General features: G+C 29.4%; 3 protein-coding genes across 3 annotated transcripts; 1 reads left to right on the top strand and 2 right to left on the bottom strand.

Moving 5' to 3' along the window:
• Positions 1-703: 703 nt before the first annotated feature.
• LOC145185164 (puromycin-sensitive aminopeptidase-like) lies at positions 704-19890 on the top strand. The gene is made up of 15 exons (XM_090097852.1): positions 704-1424; positions 1700-1781; positions 1886-2085; positions 3050-3157; positions 3309-3509; positions 6448-6661; positions 6866-7228; positions 7354-7524; positions 11866-12354; positions 12478-12628; positions 13325-13481; positions 18350-18402; positions 18784-18883; positions 19523-19570; positions 19682-19890. Exons 1-15 carry the CDS (start codon positions 1305-1307, stop codon positions 19817-19819), a joined length of 2595 nt encoding a protein of 864 aa, XP_089953978.1. The 5' UTR covers positions 704-1304; the 3' UTR covers positions 19820-19890.
• On the bottom strand, positions 7915-9180 carry LOC145180923 (uncharacterized). Its single transcript, XM_080055890.2, has one exon. It carries the CDS (start codon positions 9055-9057, stop codon positions 7915-7917), a length of 1143 nt encoding a protein of 380 aa, XP_079912016.2. The 5' UTR covers positions 9058-9180.
• On the bottom strand, positions 9180-10607 carry LOC145193432 (uncharacterized). The gene is made up of 2 exons (XM_090097853.1): positions 10502-10607; positions 9180-10292 (listed from the first exon to the last, which is right to left on the bottom strand). Exon 2 carries the CDS (start codon positions 10290-10292, stop codon positions 9282-9284), a length of 1011 nt encoding a protein of 336 aa, XP_089953979.1. The 5' UTR covers positions 10502-10607; the 3' UTR covers positions 9180-9281.
• Positions 19891-20149: the final 259 nt, after the last annotated feature.

Genomic DNA, 20149 nt, shown 5'->3' with positions numbered 1-20149 from the left:
TTATATGATGTCATGTAGTTTTAATGTAACGGATGTGTAAATTTATTGAAGTTGTATAAAAAAAAAAAAAAAAAAAAAAATTGTTTATTTTTTAGCGCATTACTTTGCCTCGGTTATATTTTTATTCAACTAATAACAGAATATAATTTTTTTTATGTGTGTAAACCATGTTTTGAATACTTTAAAAAATCTCCAATATTTTAAATAAAGTTTCATTTTTCTAAAAAAAACAATTTTTTAATGAATAAAAAGTCAAATATACAATGCTCATAACCCCCCCCCCCAACCTCTTCAATAGAAGAATATTTGGTACCTTTACTGCGTGCAAAAATAGAATATGAACGTGTCATTATTTTTTAATGAAATTTGACAGGTATATAGAAAATAGATTTATAAAATTGATTCCAAAGTTAGAAAAAAAACCCATCATCCCTTCAATGTCAATTCACTTCCAGAACAGGAATGACGTTTTCAATAGCAATGAAATCACTAAAAACGTTTGGAACTGCAAAAAAAAAAAACAAATTGCAATAAAATTAAAACACTCTACTTTTAAAGTATTATCTAACTCAATATAAAATTCTAAAAAAAGACGAGAAAAATCCATCCTTACGACACCTACCTCAAGCACGCGGTGAAAAAATGATCACAGATTTTATCTTTAAAATCGGTGCCGTAAAATCGCAGATACGCACGTACCTACATATAGAGAACGATCGTTTAGACGTAAGCGTTATATACAAGGATCTTTTACTTCAGCGACCTAATAAATAAATTGTAAATGTCTAATAACTAGTTCAGAAATATCTGATTAAAACTCGTAAATGTACTTAATTGAAAAATGATCAATTAGGCTCAAAAAATTTCTCTTCCGTTTAAAATTGAAAGGAGTCTGCGTCTAGAAAAGTACCCAACGTGTTGAAAGATGCACTTAAATCGTAATACTTTCATACGTGAAACAGACACCTTCAATAAATCTAATTATGTTCTGAGTATTCTATATAACTATTGTTAATGTAGCTGCTTTGCTCTTGTTTATATTACGATATAATTAGAATAGATGATTCCTTTCACACACACACGCACACACACACACACACACACACACACACACACACACACACACACACACACACACACACACACACACACACACACACACAAACACACTCACACATACATTTATATATGTAAACACACACATTTATGTATGTGTTTATATATATAAACACACATACACAAATGTGTACAATGAATTTATAAATAATCATTATGCTTGTTAAATAGCAGTACCACCCAATAGAATGGTCAAAAAAGATTTCCGCAGATTGTCAAGAGCTGTCAAACCAATAAACTATAAAATATCTCTGAAACCAGATCTTGAAAATTTTGATTTTGTTGGAGATGAAATAATTGAAGTTGAGGTATAAAATTTTAAAACCTGCCTTCATTATGTTTTAAGAAATGCATTGTAAAATTGATTCTATAGTTTATTAGTTTATTTTTAATACTATATTAGTTTATCTTTTATTAATATGTGTATATGTATGTATATGTATGTATGTATGTATGTATGTATGTATGTATGTATGTATGTATGTATGTATGTATGTATGTATGTATGTATGTATGTATGTATGTATGTATGTATGTATGTATGTATGTATGTATGTATGTATGTATTTATGTATGTATTTAGGTAATTAGAGGGACACAAAAGATCACTCTAAATAGTGTTGACATCAAGTTGTCTTCAGCAACATTCCAGTCAGAGAATTTAGGTGCATATTTGTTTTAAGTTTTAGGTTTTCTTTTTTAAAATATTATTATGAATGTTCTTTGTGTTAAAATCATTGTTTATGCATCAATTTATATTTTATTTTAGTAGTCCCTAGCAATGATATTGTTTACAATACAGAGGATGAGACTGTAATTTTACATTTTCCACAAGAGTTACCCGTTGGTTCTGGAAGTCTTTCTATTTCATTTATTGGAGTAATAAATGATCAGATGAAAGGATTTTACAGAAGCAAGTATACATCAAAGTTGGGTGAAGAAAAATATTGTGCTGTCACTCAATTTGAAGTAAGTGTAGTATTTTTGTTATTCTCAATACTACTTCACTCTGAATATTTTCACGACAAGTAGATTTGATAAAAAAATTATGGACCTTCTATTCCAACTATAATTGAACAAAGCAAACTGAATGAGTTTTTTAAAAGTTAAGCAGTTAAATTTTAATCATTAAATAAGTTAACAATAATCTTGAAAATTGTTTCGAAACTTAAAAACTACTTAAAAATTGATGCAACACCATAAGTCATGACTTTTGAATTGACTGCTACATCCAAAAATGTTATGTTATTAATACTTTACTAAGTAAACCATTATAGTACCTAACATTATAATAAATCTCACCTCCATATGTTATTGCTATTTATTACTAATTCACTGATTTCATTATATTTACTTGAAGCTTATGACTTAAAATTTTTTGGTAAAAAATTTATTATTAAAATCATTTTCCAATATTAATTATAATTAAAAGCAAAAAAAAAAACCATTTTGGCAAAAAAAAAAAAAAAGAAAGTAAGGCCTACTATTGAAGCTTCTGACAGAGGACTTTTTTGCTCTTAATAAGATTTTTTTTTAATTATGAGATTTCAAATGTAACACAATTGAATAGTGAATGACTGAAACCAAAAATACCAAATTTTCAGATCAGTAAAACTGATAAATCAAATTGAAACTGAACAATCAGACTGGAACTGAACAATCAAACTGAAACTGGTCAATTTAACTGAAACTGTAAAAAACTTGAGGAGTGGTGGCAACTGGGTCTAATCACAAAATTAAAAAATATTATCCTAAGAATCTAATAAAATATACAATATTTTTTTGGTCACCTGTTTTAAGACAAATTCAAGTTGTGCAATGAAGTCTGATCAAATTTGACAACCAATGAATTATGAAAATATTTCTTTTTAACTTCATTAGTCTTGATATTGTTTTGTGTAGTGTTAAATTTTTTTGAAATTACTTTGTATAGCCAACTGATGCAAGACAAGCTTTTCCTTGTTGGGATGAACCAGCATGTAAAGCAACATTTGATATCACAATAACTGCACCTAAAGATAAAGTTGTACTTTCAAATATGGTAAGAGATCTTAAGAGATCTGATGCATTTAATGACTAAAGTGTCAGACTAATGATTAGTGTTCATACTAATCAGTTTGTAATAGTTATGTTTGTAGCAAGGTTATTAGAGAGTTATGTTAATAATATAACAAATGTTTTTTTATTTTTAGGATATTTATGAGCAGAAAACTGATGAAACCAATGATTCTTTACAAGTTGTCACTTTTAATCGAACACCAATTATGTCAACATACCTAGTTGCTTTTATTATTGGTGAGTTTGACTTTGTAGAGGGCAAAACTGAGGATGGAGTTAAAGTACGCGTTTTTACTCCAGTTGGAAAATCAGATCAAGGAAATTTTGCACTTGAGGTATTGGTAATGTTTAAACCTTAGGATGGATTTGACTGATGTTCGAAATGATTAACTTTGGCATATATATTTTGAACCTGTTTGTGCAACCCATAAGTTTTAAATGTTTTAAAATTTAAAATTAAAAAATATTGGATTTGTGTTGAAAAATTGTGTTTAAACAGTTTTTTTTACAGCTGTCTTATCAACACCTGTTTTCTCACAACAATACTCTAGAGAGTTATCTATGTAGAACCACTAGTCTTCAAGGAGCAATCTTGATACTTGGCATAAAATGTCCTTCTTTTGTATCCTTCTTTTATCCCCATCTTTCACTTTGCAATACTAAAAAGTAAAGAGTACATAGCATGCAAAAAAAATATCCCACATTTCAAAAAAAAAATCTCAAGTTGACCAAATTTCATAAAAGTTAGTATTGGGTGTGGCCTTCTTTGGCTTTGATAATCTCAGCTAGATAATTTGGCATTAAGTTAACCAAATTTTGAATCTCTTCTGTTGTCATACTATATCATGCACTTATCATAATTTTTCTCAAGTTGTCTTTATGTCTATATGTTCAGTTGCCAGTTTTTCTGTCAAAAAATACCACAAATGTTCTACTGAGTTCAAATCGAGACTTTAAATGGCCATTCTGAAACATTGAGGTTGTTTGCATCAAAGTATAGCTTTGTTTCCTTAGTAGAATGTTTTGGGTTTTTATTATTCTGGAATATTAAGTCAATTCCTATTCTTAATTTTTTAATAGATGGTTGCAAATTAGCATAAGAATTTATGGAATAAGCATTTAGTTGATGGTTGCATTTATTTTGTCATCAATAAATGTCAATAGTTCCATTCCTTTACAACTCATACTAACCCAAACCATCACATTTCCTTCTACATGCTTTACAGTACCTTACAAACAACTCAATTTATAAGCTTCTTCTTCTTTTTGCAGCACTTTCAATGAGACAAAGTTGTATTTTGACTCATCTGACCACAAAATTTTTTCCATGATTTTAAGATTTTTTCTCAATGATATTGGGGTTTTTTTTTGTACTTATTTGCAAACTCCAATCAACATTTCATTTGTTTAGTAGTTAAAAAAGGTTTTTTTTGAACTACTCTACCTCTTTAACCTTGTTTTCTGATGTAATTTTGGATTGTCTGAGGATCACTGTGATGTTTTGTCTTTTTGAACATTAAAAGCTAGTTTAGCTGCCAAAATGAATCTATTTTTCTTCACATCAATGATACTGTGATTAATTTCACTGGTAGTCTTACATTTTCATTATCTGTCAGCCACATTAGCAACATGTTTTCTTAATGCCAATTTGCTGAAAAACTATAATTTATTTTATTTCTAGGAAGAAAATGTATTTATTAGCTATTGTCAATTTTACTTATCAGTTTGATCATCTAGTTTATACAAAAATAATAAACAATTTTGTTACTGTTCTTTTTTTTTTTTTTTTTTTTTTTTTTTGCGGTCAATTTTATACATTATTTTATTTATTGTCTAAAATTCAATAGGTTCGACAAGCAAGTTTACCATCATGCATAGATTCTTTAGATTCTTTACACAATACTTAAAAAGATATCAAGAAAATAAATTCAAATACTTTAGTGGACAACTCATTTTTTTGATGCAATTTTTAAAATCATGGATTTTTTTTGCATATTGAATTATTCATTATCAAAAATGATTTTAAATTAGTAAATTAACCTATTAGTGAGAAAACAAGTTTAAACTTTCATATATAAAAAGTTAAGTAAAATGGTTTAACAGAAAATAATTAGCAAAAAATTTATTGAGTGTAATTTCTTGGCTCCAAAAATGTTGGCATTGTTTCCTAGGGTCTTTAGCCCTTTCTATGTTGCATTGTGTATTGTGGTAGGATACAATCACTTAGGCTAGTAGTGCGCCTATTTTAGTGATTTATGTTCATGCCAAACTGCTCTAAAGTTCTACTGACTTCAATTTCCTCATTAGGCTGCTTCACTGAATCAGGATCACCTGACTTAATGTTACATATTGTCTCTCTTTCACCTCTTTGTTTAGCAAGAGGTTTATATTGCCGTGCTTTTTGTATATCTATTTTCTTCCTTATACTCTGGTATTTGACTTTCAATTTCTAGCCAATTCCCAGGTACTCATGTATGTCTTCTAAAGTTATCTATGAGACCACAAGTTTTATGTCCACATTCACCTCATACTCATTTACATTATTTTGCTGTCTGAATATGTCTTCTGTTTTTGAATATGGTACAAAGGTGAAATTTATTCATTCAATGGAAAAACCATGTTGAACTTTTGATTACAGTCTAGGAATTATGTAGGTGATATCACCCCTACTAAGCCAGTATGCATCTTCAATAATGTTCCCATCAACTTCAATCATAGTTCTTATTGTTAGTTAGCTAGTGCCAACCCTTAGCATTGCCTCTTTACTTATATTTTGCCTTCTTTACAAGTATTTCATAAGTTTTTTGCAGAAATTAATCATCACATGCCAGGAAAAAATTCCACTCAGATAAATCTATCAGCAAGACAATTATTCAAAGCTTGTTGATCAATGAAAAGTACAAGAAAACTAACAAACAAATATGATTTGTTTGCCAATTGGCAAACAAATCATATTTAAAAATTTCATTTTTCTTGTAGACTGCATGCCATGAGTGTCAATGTGACTAAAGTCATTTAAATTACTTTATGAATGTAAAATGCCAAAATCCAAAAAAATTAAAATAACACATTTCTCTGGAGCTGTTACATAATGGTTGTATTATTATGACTGTGCTATTTCTGTTAAATGTTGAACTAAATTCTTAAAAATTGTAATGAAAAATCAATTATAATTAAGAAAAAGTACTTTAGTACCTTACTTAATCTTTTTCTTTGAATAAATTCCAAAGTTACAAACTGGGTTTTTTTTACTACTATTGTATATTTATTTAGATCTCTTTAAAAACATTGCCATTTTACAACAAGTACTTTGGAATTCCTTACCCTTTACCTAAAATGGATTTAATTGCAATCCCTGATTTTGCTGCTGGTGCTATGGAAAATTGGGGTCTAGTAACATATCGAGAATCAGCTCTTTTAGTTGATCCATTTGAGTCTTCCTCTGCATCAAAGCAGTATGTGGCTTTAGTTGTTGGACATGAACTTGGTAACTTTTTTTTTCGAAAACATGGATACCAATATGGCTTAACTCTATTTTATATAAGTTTTTTTTTAAAATTATATTAAGTTTTTAGATGAGATAATATTTAAGTTTTCAGTTAAAGTTTCAGTTAACCTGTGTTGTTCTAAAATAATAATGCTTTAGTCATTTTAATTGGATCATATTTTATCTCAGCTTGTTAATCCATAGCTCACCAATGGTTTGGGAATCTCACAACTATGGAATGGTGGACTGATTTATGGTTAAATGAAGGATTTGCATCATGGATTGAGTACTTGTGTGTTGATTATTGCTGTCCAGATTATAAAATCTGGACACAGTTTGTTGCCTCTGAGTTTGTTGCTGCACAGTCACTTGATGCACTTGATAACAGCCATCCTATTGAGGTGGAAGTTGGTCACCCATCTGAGATTGATGAAATATTTGATGCAATATCTTATTCTAAAGGAGCTGCTATTATTCGTATGTTGCATGCTTACTTGGGAGAGCATGATTTTAAAGCTGGCTTAAACTCTTATCTAAATGCATTTAAATATAAAAATGGTAGAACAAGTAAGTTGAAACTTTAGTTATTGTTTAAACTTTATTTATATTTTTATTTTAACTTTAATGATTGTTTTTATATTAAAGTTTCACAAATTTATTTATTAAAATCGTACTGTTTTAAATATTTTCAGATGACCTCTGGGATCACTTGGAAAAAAAAAGTTCCAAGCCAGTAAAGCAAGTTATGAGCACATGGACTAAACAGATGGGGTTTCCAGTTTTGACTGTAACAAGTGAACAAAGTCAGTCTACAAGGATTATTAAAATAAGCCAGAAAAAATTTACGGCTGATGGTTCACCAGGTAATTCTTTGCAAATTTGTTGTCTCCTTTGTCTTTTTTCAAAATTTTGAAATAAACGAAAAAATGTTTGTACATTAGGGTGGCCCTTATATGATGATAAAAAATTAAATAAGAGCAATGTTAAGTCTGACCATTTTAAATGGTTCCATTTCATACAAAAAAATTATGTGTAAAGTTTCATAAAAAAATATTAATATTTAGAGGTGGCTCAACGCCGTCAAAGTTTTCTCATATACGAATTTTTGATGTCTGTGACAGAATTCAGCACATTTTGCCATCAGTTTCATACAGAAAATTAATTCTAACTACTAAAAACAGTTCTTAATTACAGAGACAAACACAGAAACAATAGAATACACAAAGTTACACATCTTCACTTAGTTGAACTAGTTAATTGTGAAATAAGGTGGATTTTTTCACATTCGGAAAGTTTGCCCGGTTCTGTTCGATAACCTGCAGAGCATATTGCAGCTGTTCTTCGCTCTTAAATCGGCCAGACTTTGTTGCATCTTGGATCAAGGCAACTCCTCGTTCTGCATGGTCGTTTGTTACTGCCTGGGATTTCACGATTGCCTCTGCAACCTTGAAGTCATCTCTCCTGTTCCATGATTCAGGATCTTCGGCCAGGAATCCATCTGGCATGCCCAGAATAGAAAACAGGTTTCTGCTTCTTTTTGAGACAAAATCAGGAAGCGTCTTTTGTTGTACTGTCGCTAAGTCCACCACGACACGTTTCAAAGGTACTTCTTCTCCTTCCTGTTCTAATGATCTTTTAACAATTTCGCGTTTCGTAGTGAAATCCACTTCTGGATTGAAGAGGCTGAAAAGGATCAAATCTTCTGACAGGTACCAAAGATGGCCCGCAAGCTTGCGTGATGTTGCGGCACCAATATCTTGATCAGGGTAGGCCTGGAGTTGTTGAATAAGTTGTAGATCATTCCTAGCGGCTTTGTAAGCCAGAGGCGCCAAAAACCAGAACGTGATATAAACCTTTGCAAGAAATATGTTCACACGTAGGAGGCCACGAGACTCTCGCAAGGTCAGCTTAAATTGTGATCGAAACAGCCAAACCTTTATACTGTAAATGGCTTTCGCCATCCATCGAGCTTGATGCATTGACCCAGGCGCTCGAAAATTCTTCCAATCTGTAGGCTTTCTTCCTAAAAAGATGAGCATCAGTTTGAGCAGCTCGCGATAGTCATCTCGTGGCTGATGATCTTGCAGCTGCTGTTCACAGAAAACAATGATTACATGTTTGACTTCGGAGAGTTCAGCTGAGGCAGCATCATCCGAAAAGGCATCTTCATAACTTTCCTGGTCAAAGGATGACCACTGTGCTTGAAATCGTTTGAAAACGAGTATTTCCGGAGCTTTACTGGGTCCCATACAGACACAAAAAGCAGCAGCCAATACCAGTTCCATGATGTGATGTCGACAACCAAAGTGCAGTAGAGGCCGCCCTAGTAGCTGTTCGAGAAGAACGCAAGCGCCAGACAGCCGACCGGTGTTGGAAGAGGTTGTATCGAAACACATACCATGGACAAAGTTTTCCAGCTCCCATTTTCGGATAGCATCATAGACTGCTTTGGCCTCGTCTTGTCCAGTGCCTAAAAAGTAATTTATAGTAGTCTTTATTAAAGTTTGTCTGACATGATTTCACATTCACATTTCATAATAATAAATGATTTCGAAATTTATAAAAACATTTAACTAAAATAAAAGTAGGCATATATATTATACCATTATATATTATACCATTATGTATTACCTGCAGAAATCTTTGGAATATCCAAAAGCTTTGTCTTCCCCATTGTTGTGACAAGAATGGGCAACCTATCCACCTTCTCTGTTCCAGTCAGATCTTGCATCAGCTTGCCATCCCAGTGTACTGTAAGAGCAGTATTTGGCTTGAAATGTTGAATGATTCCGGAGGCAATTTGCTGTCGGTGTTTCCGACGGAGTCGTTGGATGGTTGATCTATTCAAAGCGAGTGATTCAGCGTCTTGTCCAAGAGCCCTCGAAGCCTCAACGATGACCATCATAGCAGCCCTGTCGCTCATTTTATTTCTATCAAGCATAGATGCCAGCTGTGGTGAAACAACACTTTGGCGTCCTCGCTTTCGTGATGAAGAAGAAGGAGTAACAGTACTTGTGCTTAGAACTGGATCCTCATCTTCAGGTTCAGACTGACTTTCTTCTGAATCAGCGCTGCTGCTCTCCAACACAGCTTTATCTAGCAAGGTGTTTTTATCAAGTTGAGATCGATGTACTCTCTTTTGCAATATCTGCTTTCTCTCATTCTGCTTTTTTTGTTGTTGAAGCAGAACCTTATCGATTCCGCCCATGCAGCCAGGTCGTCCCTTTTTTCTTTGAGATTCCAGAAAGACCTTATCTTCTTGATTCTCAATTAGCTCCATGGCGTCAGCATGTGCAATGTCGAACAGTTCTTCTATTGCGGCTGAAAATGCGGTTTCATTTGTTTGTTGAGTCTCGGTCTTGCGGCTCTTGTTTTTCTTTAGACTTTTCCACTCGAAGAATAATTGCTCAAGCTTTTTGATGGAATCTTGATGATGCCTGGTTGGAATTTTAGCTCGAAACCAGAAATCTTCAACTTTCTCAATAGCGTGGGTTGCAGCCTTTCGAATATCCTCTTTCAAAACATTGTGGAGATGTAGAAAGTGACCAAGAACCTGCTTCCCTGATGGCAATTTACTACCTTCAATTCTTTCAGCAGGGCTAACAAGATAAATTTGTGAACGCAATGCCATCTGAAAATGCCAAACAGATTTATACTAATCATCATAATATTATAACATAATATTAAACTATGCAATTTTTGGCATAAACAAATTACAAAATTACACATGCCATTGACATGCCATGCAGTAATACAAAACGAAATCTACAGTCATACAGACTCCCTCATATAATTATATATATAACATAATATATTTTATAATTAAATTGACATACTAACCTTTGCTGATTGCTAATATCTGTGATTATTGATAACTATTAAATAGAAATTTTATTTTGATTAATTAACAAACAACAGTAGAAGAAGAAATTTATAATACAAGATGGCTACAAAGAACTAGCACAAGATTTATTTAAATATTATATAAGATGCCCAATAGGTGCTAATATTAAATTATATTACATGTTTAGTTTTGTTTACTGAAAAAAATGACTGAAGAAAATTATGAATTAATAAAATTACTGAGGAAAATTATAAATTACTTATTTAGATATATTGAAGAACATTTTTTTATGCGTTATTACCTTTATATTTATTATAATTTTATATTTAATTATTTTTTAGATTAGTACATTATTGAAACATGATATCTAGTTCAAATTATTGATTGAAATATATTTATTCATTTAATATTCAAAATCATTTATTGAAAAGAACCTGAAATTTTTTTTCGCCGATTTTGGTATTCTCACAAAACTAAAGCTTAGTTGAGCCACCTCTAAATATTGTTCAATCCTGCTCATATTTGGCCTGAATTATTTTTTTATATATTGGAACTCATCTGAGGGGTCAGACAATGATATTTTAAAACTTCAAAAATAAGGGCCACCCTATTGTACATGTAAGTTTGTTTCATATATTAGAGTGTCCTAGGATATCTAGTTAATTTTAGAAAATTTTATCATCGATGCAGTCTTAATCCCCAGATTGTTTGAATAAGACCCTATGATACTAAACAAAAAATTTCACTTGGGTAATATTTAGAGGTCTCCCAAGTTCATAAAAGTTTTATCATTGTAATACCATGATGTAATTTTAAATGAACATAAATTTTATAAACATGTAGCATTAGAATTGATAAGATATTTTTTTAAAAAAATTTAAAAAAATGTTATTGGAAAGATGAAGAGCTGTTTGCCTTGTATTAATTTAGTAATGTGTTTTAAATGTATTTTTAAAGTGTCATTCTTTTTTTTGCCTGGATTTTTACTGTTCTCCCCAGGATAACTAAAATGTAAGAGTTGTACTAAACCAGATCTACTTAACTGTTATATTATTTTTTTTGTTTTTAAAGATTGTTTTTGCAGATCTATGTAATGTAGGTAGATATGTGAAAATTTGGTAGATGAAAAATATTTTTCTTAAGAGAACTCCTGATATCATTTGCAAGTTCAAAAAAAAGCATATTCTACTAACCATTTACTTAAGATAAGATTATTAGATAAAGTTATTTATCAAAGAATATGAATATTTGATAAAAGATAATCTGATCAAGAATAGAATGCACATTGAGTTATAGACTAAATATATACATTGAAGGCAGTTTGATACCATAATCATTCACATAAGATTTTTTTTTTTAGATCATACTAATCAACTGTGGGCAGTTCCTATAAATTTGATAACAAGCAAAAACCCAACAAGTCATGAAACCAGTACTCTAATGAGTGACCCGGAAATGATTTTGTTTTTGGATAATGTATCCTCAGGAGATTGGATAAAGCTAAATCCTGGTATGACAGGATTTTATAGAACCAATTACTCAGCTGAAATGATCAGAGCTCTAATACCAGCAATCAAATCTCTGCCTGCTGTAGATCGCATTGGTCTTGAAAATGATTTATTTGCTCTTGCTGTGGCTGGTGTCTCTCCAACTACATCTTTTTTAGATTTACTATCAGGTTACAAAGAAGAAACAGATTACACTGTCTGGGCAGACTTAAGTGGAAATCTTCAGAGGCTCTCCATTTTAATACAGAATACTAACAGCTTTAGCTCTTTTAAGAAGTTTGTTGTGTCTCTATGTAAACCTGTTGCATCATCTCTTGGTTGGATTCCTTTAAAAGGAGAAGGTTTGTGAAAAGTTAGCTTAATAAAATTGTGTAAGTAAGAATAACTGTGGTGTAAAATTAATTATTATTTGGTCTTATGTTACTACTACATTGTATCATGCTTTTATGACTTTTTTTTTTCAGATCATCTAACTGCCATGCTAAGAAGCCTTTTGTTAAAACGACTTGGATTAGCTGGTGATGATGAAGTAATAAAAGAAAGTCTGAAAAGGTTTTCTGCTCATGTTGATGGTATTCAATCTATACCTGCTGATCTACGTTCAGCAGTATACAGGTATCCAACTATTACGCTTTATTTATTTGAAATAATGTTCATTTTTTATTTACTTAGGTCCTTCAAAATTTAATAGAACCATGAACTAAATTTAGCAATAATTTATGTTACAATTGTTGTTTTATTTATTCAGTGGCTAATTTTGGACGTAACTGAATTTTTAACTCCTCTTGACTGTTGACTACAATAGTGACTGTTTCCTCACTTTGTAATTCTTTTTTATTGATTGGAGTTCTTGAATTTATTGTCTTTGTAAATGTTATTAATGTCACTTCTGGTTTCAGAGAAAAATCCAGTCTTGTTCAAATGTTCACAAAAAATATACGCAACAATTAGCAGTTTATCTGCTAATGTATAACTTTTTGATATTAAATTAAAGTGTTTCTCTGTATGATGAATCTCATTCTTGCCAACTCTAACAAGTTTCTAACCACAAAGCCTTCAACTTCACAACTATATTTGATTTTTAAGCTAAATACAAGAGAGAAAGTAATTTAAAAGTAAAACAAGTTTTGAGTATCTTCTGAAAAGTTGCAATCAACAATTTAAGAAGTAAAAAAAGAGATCATAGTTACAACGATACTTATGCATTCCTTTTTTTTTCTGTTTAAAATCAATGATTATTTTTATTACATATTTGAAGTTGTTGTGGTTGATACTCATAAAAATGTGTATAATTTAAATATTTTTTTTTAGTATTGTTATGAGTGTAGGGGATCACACAACTCTGGAGAAAATGCTATTATTGTATCGCAGCACTACACTCATGGAGGAAAAAAATAGAATTCTTAATTCTCTTGGATCAACAGAAGATCCTGATCTCATTACAAAAGTGTTGAATTTTTGTCTTTCTGTAAGTGTTTTTGCAATTTTAGAGCTTTCTTTGTGACCTTTTTTTGTTTAGTATTTTAATTTTTAAAACTTTTAGGCAAGAGCAGTGTTATACCCTAACAATATCCACAAAAGTTTTTGAAGTTTTGTTGGCAAGTTAGTACTTAGAAACAAGAGCTTATTAAACCCAATCATCTCTAAATCTAATCAGGCTCATTAGTTTTATATGTTCATTAGCTGCAAAAAAAAAAAAAAAAATTGAGTTGTACCACAACATCATCAAATCTTCTCTGCCCCACAAAAAAATACACAACTTCTGAGTTCAACAGTTAAGTTTTGAATTTTTCCTTAATGCCCATTTTTCTTTTAATGAGATTATATACAGTTGCTCCTGGTATATTTAGATGCACATATATTTTTACAAAAAAATAATAGCTCTTACTAATTTGCATTTGAACCGATTTCAATTAAGTTCTTTTTTTATTTCATCAACTACCACAGCTGAACAACTTTTTTTTTTTTAAATCTGATATCAGATAATCTTATAGTTTTCTAAATTCATCTGTCTGATAATCAATTTCCAATAGTCTGATAGTTAAAAAAATCTGGTCCAATAGTCCATAGTCTGATCATCCAATATCTCACAAAAGAAATATCAAAAGCCTTTTAAATTATTTTGTCTGTTTTGAAAAAAATCACTCTTTTTGCTAGGTTTTTCAATTTTTTAAAGAATTTATTTTTTGAACATAAAAAAATTAGTGCAGTAAGCAAATGAATATGGTTACTGGCAATATTGAATATAAACAAGTGAAAAAAATAAACATAATATAACTGTTACTGTAGTGGTTCTGTAGGTAAGTACAATACATTAGGTATGCTAAGTATGGTAGTGGGAAAAAATACCTCAATCACCATATCAAAATACTGAGATCACTTGTCTACCCCATCATGTGCCTCCTGCCCCCTCTTGAATTTGCTGTGGAACAAATCCAGAAGCATTTAAATGTTGTTGCATTTTAAATTTGCAGTTGTTTACAAAAATTAATTTATTACATATATAAAAATAAGGAAGACTGAAATACAAAATTTGGATGGTCTGATAGTCAATGTCTGATAATTGTTTTTTTTTCTAATAGTTTTTACTTATCTATTAAATATCAGAAGTCTAATGTTGCCAGTCTGATAGTCAAAGTCCAAAACATATATCATTCCAATAGTTTGATATTTTTTTCTTAGTCCAATTTTTTTTCTTTGTCCTATTGGAATGTTGAATATCAGAACTTCTCCTGCTGCACCATCAGTTTTTTACTAATTATGCTAATTTTTTTAAAAGAAAAACAGATTTTTTTAAAAAGAAAAAAAAAGTAATGCATAATATTTTAAAATAGCAATTAAAAGTAGATGTGATACAAATGTTAGTATTTAAAGCCTTTTTCAGCTTTGTATCATGCTCTGATGCATTTAGCTATAGATTAAGCTTCATGATTAAATTGGTTTGGATGTTCAACCAAATTTTCTTGAGCTTCTCCTGAAGTCCTTAACTGATGTAAAATGGATGGTTACCATTTTCTTTTGTCCATCCAGGACCAGATATTTTCAATAGGATCGAGATCAGATGATCTTGCATACCATATAACTGTTAAATTGTTCTCATTGAACCAGTGAGAAATCAATTTTGCTATGTGAGCAGTTGATCAGTCTTGAAATTTCCCAGTTTGGGTATTCTCATAAAAAAGAGTTGCTGATGGTAAAAGTGAAAATAACTTTTAACCAGTTTTCTACAGACCAATGGAATTAATCTTTACAGCACTTATGTGGCCTCGATCTATCAGTCACTGAAAAGTGGTTCTCTAAGTGTTGTATACAATCCTATTTTTTTGTTTCTTTAGCTCTTTTTTTTTTATTTTTATATTTTAATGCATTTTTTCAAAGAATCATTAATAACTCTAGAAAGATTTTCCTGAACTGTTGTAAATATAAATTTTGTGAACAAATGTTTAACATAAAAAAGGAAGACCTGGAAAAACTTGCCACTGTTTGGATTAGTAAATTCTTTTTGCACCAGAAAATTGTTTGTAATTTGCAGCTTGATCTGTCCATAGATACAGTAGAAAGATGGGTTATGTTTAGGAATTTTAAATTTACCAACCTTTTCATTTACTGGTAAATCTGCAAATAAAACTTGAAATACTGGTATACTGGTAAATTACTGGTAATTCTTTGAATATGAATAATATAATACAGATATAGTGTTGTAGTACCATTTTTATTAAACATCTTTTTTTTTAAAAATGACTTCTTATGATTTTTCATTAACTATAAAAAATGATAGCTCTTAAATAAATTTAAAATTTTTTGGTTCATAAATAAATTTTAAAACATTGAACTTTTTATTGTAGTTAATGATATAACAAATCTTAGGTACACTTAAATTTCAGAGATATAAAACTATAATTAAAAAAAAATAATTTATTAGATATACTGTGATGTAAAGTCCTATGCTTTAAGAAAGTCTTAATTTAAGAAATGACAAATTTCGTATACATAAAATAAACATTTTAGAAAAAAAAAATTTAGTTATTTTATCTAACTAGATATCTAGTTAAAACAACAATGGTATTTTCCGCAAATGTTTCTTTTATATATACGAAATTTGTCATTTCTTAAATTAGGACTTTCTTAAAGCATAGGACTTTGTTAGGTCACACCACAGTATATCTAATAAGTTTTTTTTTTTAAATTATAGTTTTATATGTCTTTGAAATTTAATTATATTTAAGTAAAGAAAACCCTTGTTTATTGTTGCTTGACAATCATGAAGGTTTAGATGTGGCAAAAAAAAATGGAATAGTAAAGCTTACCTTTCCATCACATTGCACACATAAGTTGCAGCTCTTGGACAGAGCAGTTTACGGTCCCCTCAAAAGTTATATAAATACTGCTATGATTTCATGGTTGGTAATGAATCCTGGAAAAACCGAGACAATATATATTCCAAAAATAGTAAACATTGCATTTCCGAAGGCTCTATCTCCCCACAATGTTTTAAGTGATTTTGCTGCAACAGGTATTTTCCCATTAAATCCTGATATTTTTATTGAAATTGATTATTGTCCTAATTATGTAACTGATTGCCCTGACCCACCTTGTTTACAGGTTGATTTAAATAAAAAAAACTGTGAACCTTATTCAATGAACCAGAGCCAGTAAATAAAAGATTTAAAGAATCTATTCAGATACCAGATAATCAAGTAAACATAGTAATAGAAGATCCAATTGTATCAAATAAAACCTCTGATGAGGACCCAATCACTCCATTAGTTTTAAAAAATTCAATCATACTACCTGAGAGTATTAGGTCTCTGCCTAAAGCAGGTTAGCATCAAAAAAAGGTCGGAAAAAACGTTCATCTATTATTCTTACTAACTCACCAGTCTAAGAAAGTCTTGCTAATTATAAAAAGAAGAAAACTAGTTAAAAAAAATATTAATAAAGATCATAAATCATTTATAAATGGAAGTAAAAAAAAATTGATAAAGTCAAATTTTGCCACAAACAAATTCAGAATATATGAAGAATATATGAGTTATATTATATATATATATATATATATATATATATATATATATATATATATATATATATATATATATATATATATATATATATATATCTGTTTATGTTTATATTTAAAAAAAAAAAACATTTTTTGGTATATAGTATTTTCTTTTTTTCAGTATATAGCCTTTTTTTTTCCCCAAAATATTCAGATTTATTCTTGGTATTATATAAACAAAATTTATTGGTATCAGTTTTAAATATAATCAAAACATACCAAGAAATGTGACAAACAGCCCCATAGTATGTGACAACCAACCCCCTGGCTGGGGTTGGTTGTCACATGGAAGAGGTCTTTGATAAATGATTTTACAGCAAAAAAAATTTCACTCAATGTCATAAAAATATTCTAATAGTTACCAGAAATAGTTAAACTACTTTTGTGAAAACTTTGGAATTGATTTGATGAAAAATAAAAGCTGAGCAGTCTAAAATGTAAAAAGTGTGACAACCAACCCTGCTCTCCCCTACAAAAAATTGAACAGCTGATCAGTGGTGCTATGTTTTGTAGTCTAATTAATCTAAGTTAAAACTTAAATGCTCAGTAAATTGCCTGTAAGAAGGATCAAATGATGTATGCTGCAGAGATAATATGTTTTTGAGGTTATCAGCAAAATCAATTAAAGCTTTTCTTTTTTGCCCAAAAAATCAATTTGTTGCAGTAACTCAAAATTAGAAACTTATGAAAAGAGCTTGATGACATGACAACATAGCATACATGACTACAGGATGTCTGACAACATAACATACATAACTAAAGGGCGTTTAAAATCAACCAACAACTGGAAGTAGTTTAATATTTAATTTCATAGGAAAAAGTTCAAAGCGTCTTGCAAAGACACTGACTAGAAATGATTTAAAATATGGGTTAAACTATTAATATAATTTAAATGTAATAAAAAAAACAACCTGAAGTTAATGAAATCTTTCAAAATTTTCTAAAATTCTAATTATTATTAAAAAAATCTGCTTTTTTATTTTCATTAGCAGTATTTGTTTTCTTTTTGATTGTGTAAAAGATTTGTTTACTTTTATTGTGTAAAAGATATGGTTAACTTTTACTTGTTAAAATATGATCAAGATCATATATCATTACTTTTTTCAATTTTAACTTCTTTTTTTTTTCTTTTTGAAAAATAGAAGCTTATTTTTAATCACTCCTAAGATTTTTAAACATTCTTAAAACATCTTGAGAATGTTTCAAATATGTGTTTTGTTTTTTCTAAAAGTTAAAGATAATTTGTCTCTATAAATAAATCTTATTTTTTATAGGATGAAGTGCGCTCTCAGGATACTGTATTTGTTATGGCAAGTTGCACTGGAAGGTTATTTGATTAGACTTTTGTTTTAGCAATAATATAAGTTTATGTGTTTACTACAGCATGATTCTGGCTAATTATCAGTGGTACATATTTATTTCAAAGAATAGATTTGATTCTCTGTAAATGGAGTTTTGAAGGTACAATTAATGCAAATTGCCTTTATTTATTCTTTTCCCTGTGAACATTTGAACACTATTCATTTTTATGAAACTCATGTTTACCACAAGTATTTTCATATTTCATTTATCCTTAATATTTTTTCTTACTATTTTTTATGATTTCTTGCAGTTAACATATTAATATCTTAGAGCTATAATTTTACTCAGATTTTTAAAGTTAATCTAAAGAAAGAAAAATAGGTTTTAAACGAATAACTTTTTGTAGTTTGGTTGGTCGTAAATTGACATGGGAGTTCTCAAAGAAGCACTGGAGCGAGTTCTCACAAAGATATACTGGTGGTTTTCTTTTGTCACGACTTGTTAGTGTGAGTACTTTTAATTTCGCTTTTATTTACATTTAATGAAAATTTTGAAAAAATAAAAATGCTTAAACGTTTTTTCAATTTTTTTATCCATTAAATTTGCCACTGTTTTTCTCTTACATGTTTTTCTCTTTCATCCTTAAAAAACTTTCATTCTTAAAACATCCATAAATATTTTCTATAAAAACCAGTATTAAAGAGTTTAGTAAAAAAAAATTAAACACACGAAAGTTCATCAGTAAAAGCAATTCAAATTTTGTTTTTTAAAAAACCACCGTTTTTTTTTTTTTGAATAAATTGCAGTAAAAATTACCTTATTTAAAAAGAAAAGTTTTACTAAATTTTTTTAAAACCTAAAAATTTTTAAGTTCATTCTTTTAAAAAACTTTGGTAAAGTTTTAATATATTTTTTTAAAGCCTGAAAATTTAGAAGTTTATTCTTTTTAAAAAATTTAGTAAATTTGTAATATATTTTTTTTTAAGCCTAAAAATTTAGAAGTTTATTCTAAATTTTTTTTGAAAAATTTAATACAGTTGCAATATTTTTTTTTAAAGTCTAAAAATTTTGAAAGATTGCAGGAAATTGAATGCTAGTTTTAAAAATGTTTTAACATTATTTATTTTCAATCAATTTAATTTTAGAGCTCCACCAAAAACTTTGCCACTCAAGAAGAATTCAAGGATGTAAAGGTCGTTCATATTTGTATCTGCAAAAAAAATTTCTGTTCATTTGGGATAATTTTATATTTAAAATTTTTTATTATTTAAATTGGATTTAAAAATTACTTTTTTTTTTATCAGGATTTTTTCGATGAACATAAAGTTGAGTCTGCTGAACGAGTCATAAAGCAGAGTCTTGAAAACATTCAACTCAATTGCAAGTGGTTGGAAAGAGAGAAATCAAGCATAGTTGATTGGCTGACATCTTTATCAATTTGAATATTTTTTGTATCAGCTTTACCTATAATCATGTCAGTCAAAAATTTAATAAAAGTAATGTCATTGTTTCAGTTGCATTTTTTACTCAAAATAATAGAAATGTTCTTGTGGTGATTTAAAAGTTCAAATCTTACATTTATATTATTAACTAAAAGTTTATGAAAAAATACAACTCAAATCTTCTTTAGATTTGATGAATTCTATTAAAATTTCAGAAAAAAAATTTTAAAATCATATTCGGAATCAAATTAGCAAAAAAAATCAACTAAAGTTCATGATTATGTAGTATTGATTTGTTTGTAGTAGAGGTGACAAGAGAAGTTCAAAAAA

Source organism: Hydra viridissima, unplaced genomic scaffold (genome assembly GCF_058129835.1).
Source record: "Hydra viridissima isolate aposymbiotic clone 2 unplaced genomic scaffold, HvirCarnegie_v1 scaffold_9, whole genome shotgun sequence".
NCBI lineage: Eukaryota > Metazoa > Cnidaria > Hydrozoa > Anthoathecata > Hydridae > Hydra > Hydra viridissima.
The sequence above is the reverse complement of the archived record's forward strand: the minus strand, read 5'-3'. Positions and strand labels throughout refer to the sequence as shown.

What these genes read in the sequence shown, in the direction of transcription:
- LOC145193432 (XM_090097853.1), bottom strand. Translation starts at nt 10,292, where the DNA reads ATGGCATTGCGTTCACAAATTTATCTTGTTAGCCCTGCTGAAAGAATT.
- LOC145180923 (XM_080055890.2), bottom strand. Translation starts at nt 9,057, where the DNA reads ATGTGTTTCGATACAACCTCTTCCAACACCGGTCGGCTGTCTGGCGCT.
- LOC145185164 (XM_090097852.1), top strand. Translation starts at nt 1,305, where the DNA reads ATGGTCAAAAAAGATTTCCGCAGATTGTCAAGAGCTGTCAAACCAATA. An exon ending in ATGGCAAGTTGCACTGGAAG is followed by an intron (nt 18,403 to 18,783) that starts GTTATTTGATTA and finishes AACTTTTTGTAG; the next exon opens with TTTGGTTGGTCGTAAATTGA. An exon ending in TTTTGTCACGACTTGTTAGT is followed by an intron (nt 18,884 to 19,522) that starts GTGAGTACTTTT and finishes ATTTAATTTTAG; the next exon opens with AGCTCCACCAAAAACTTTGC.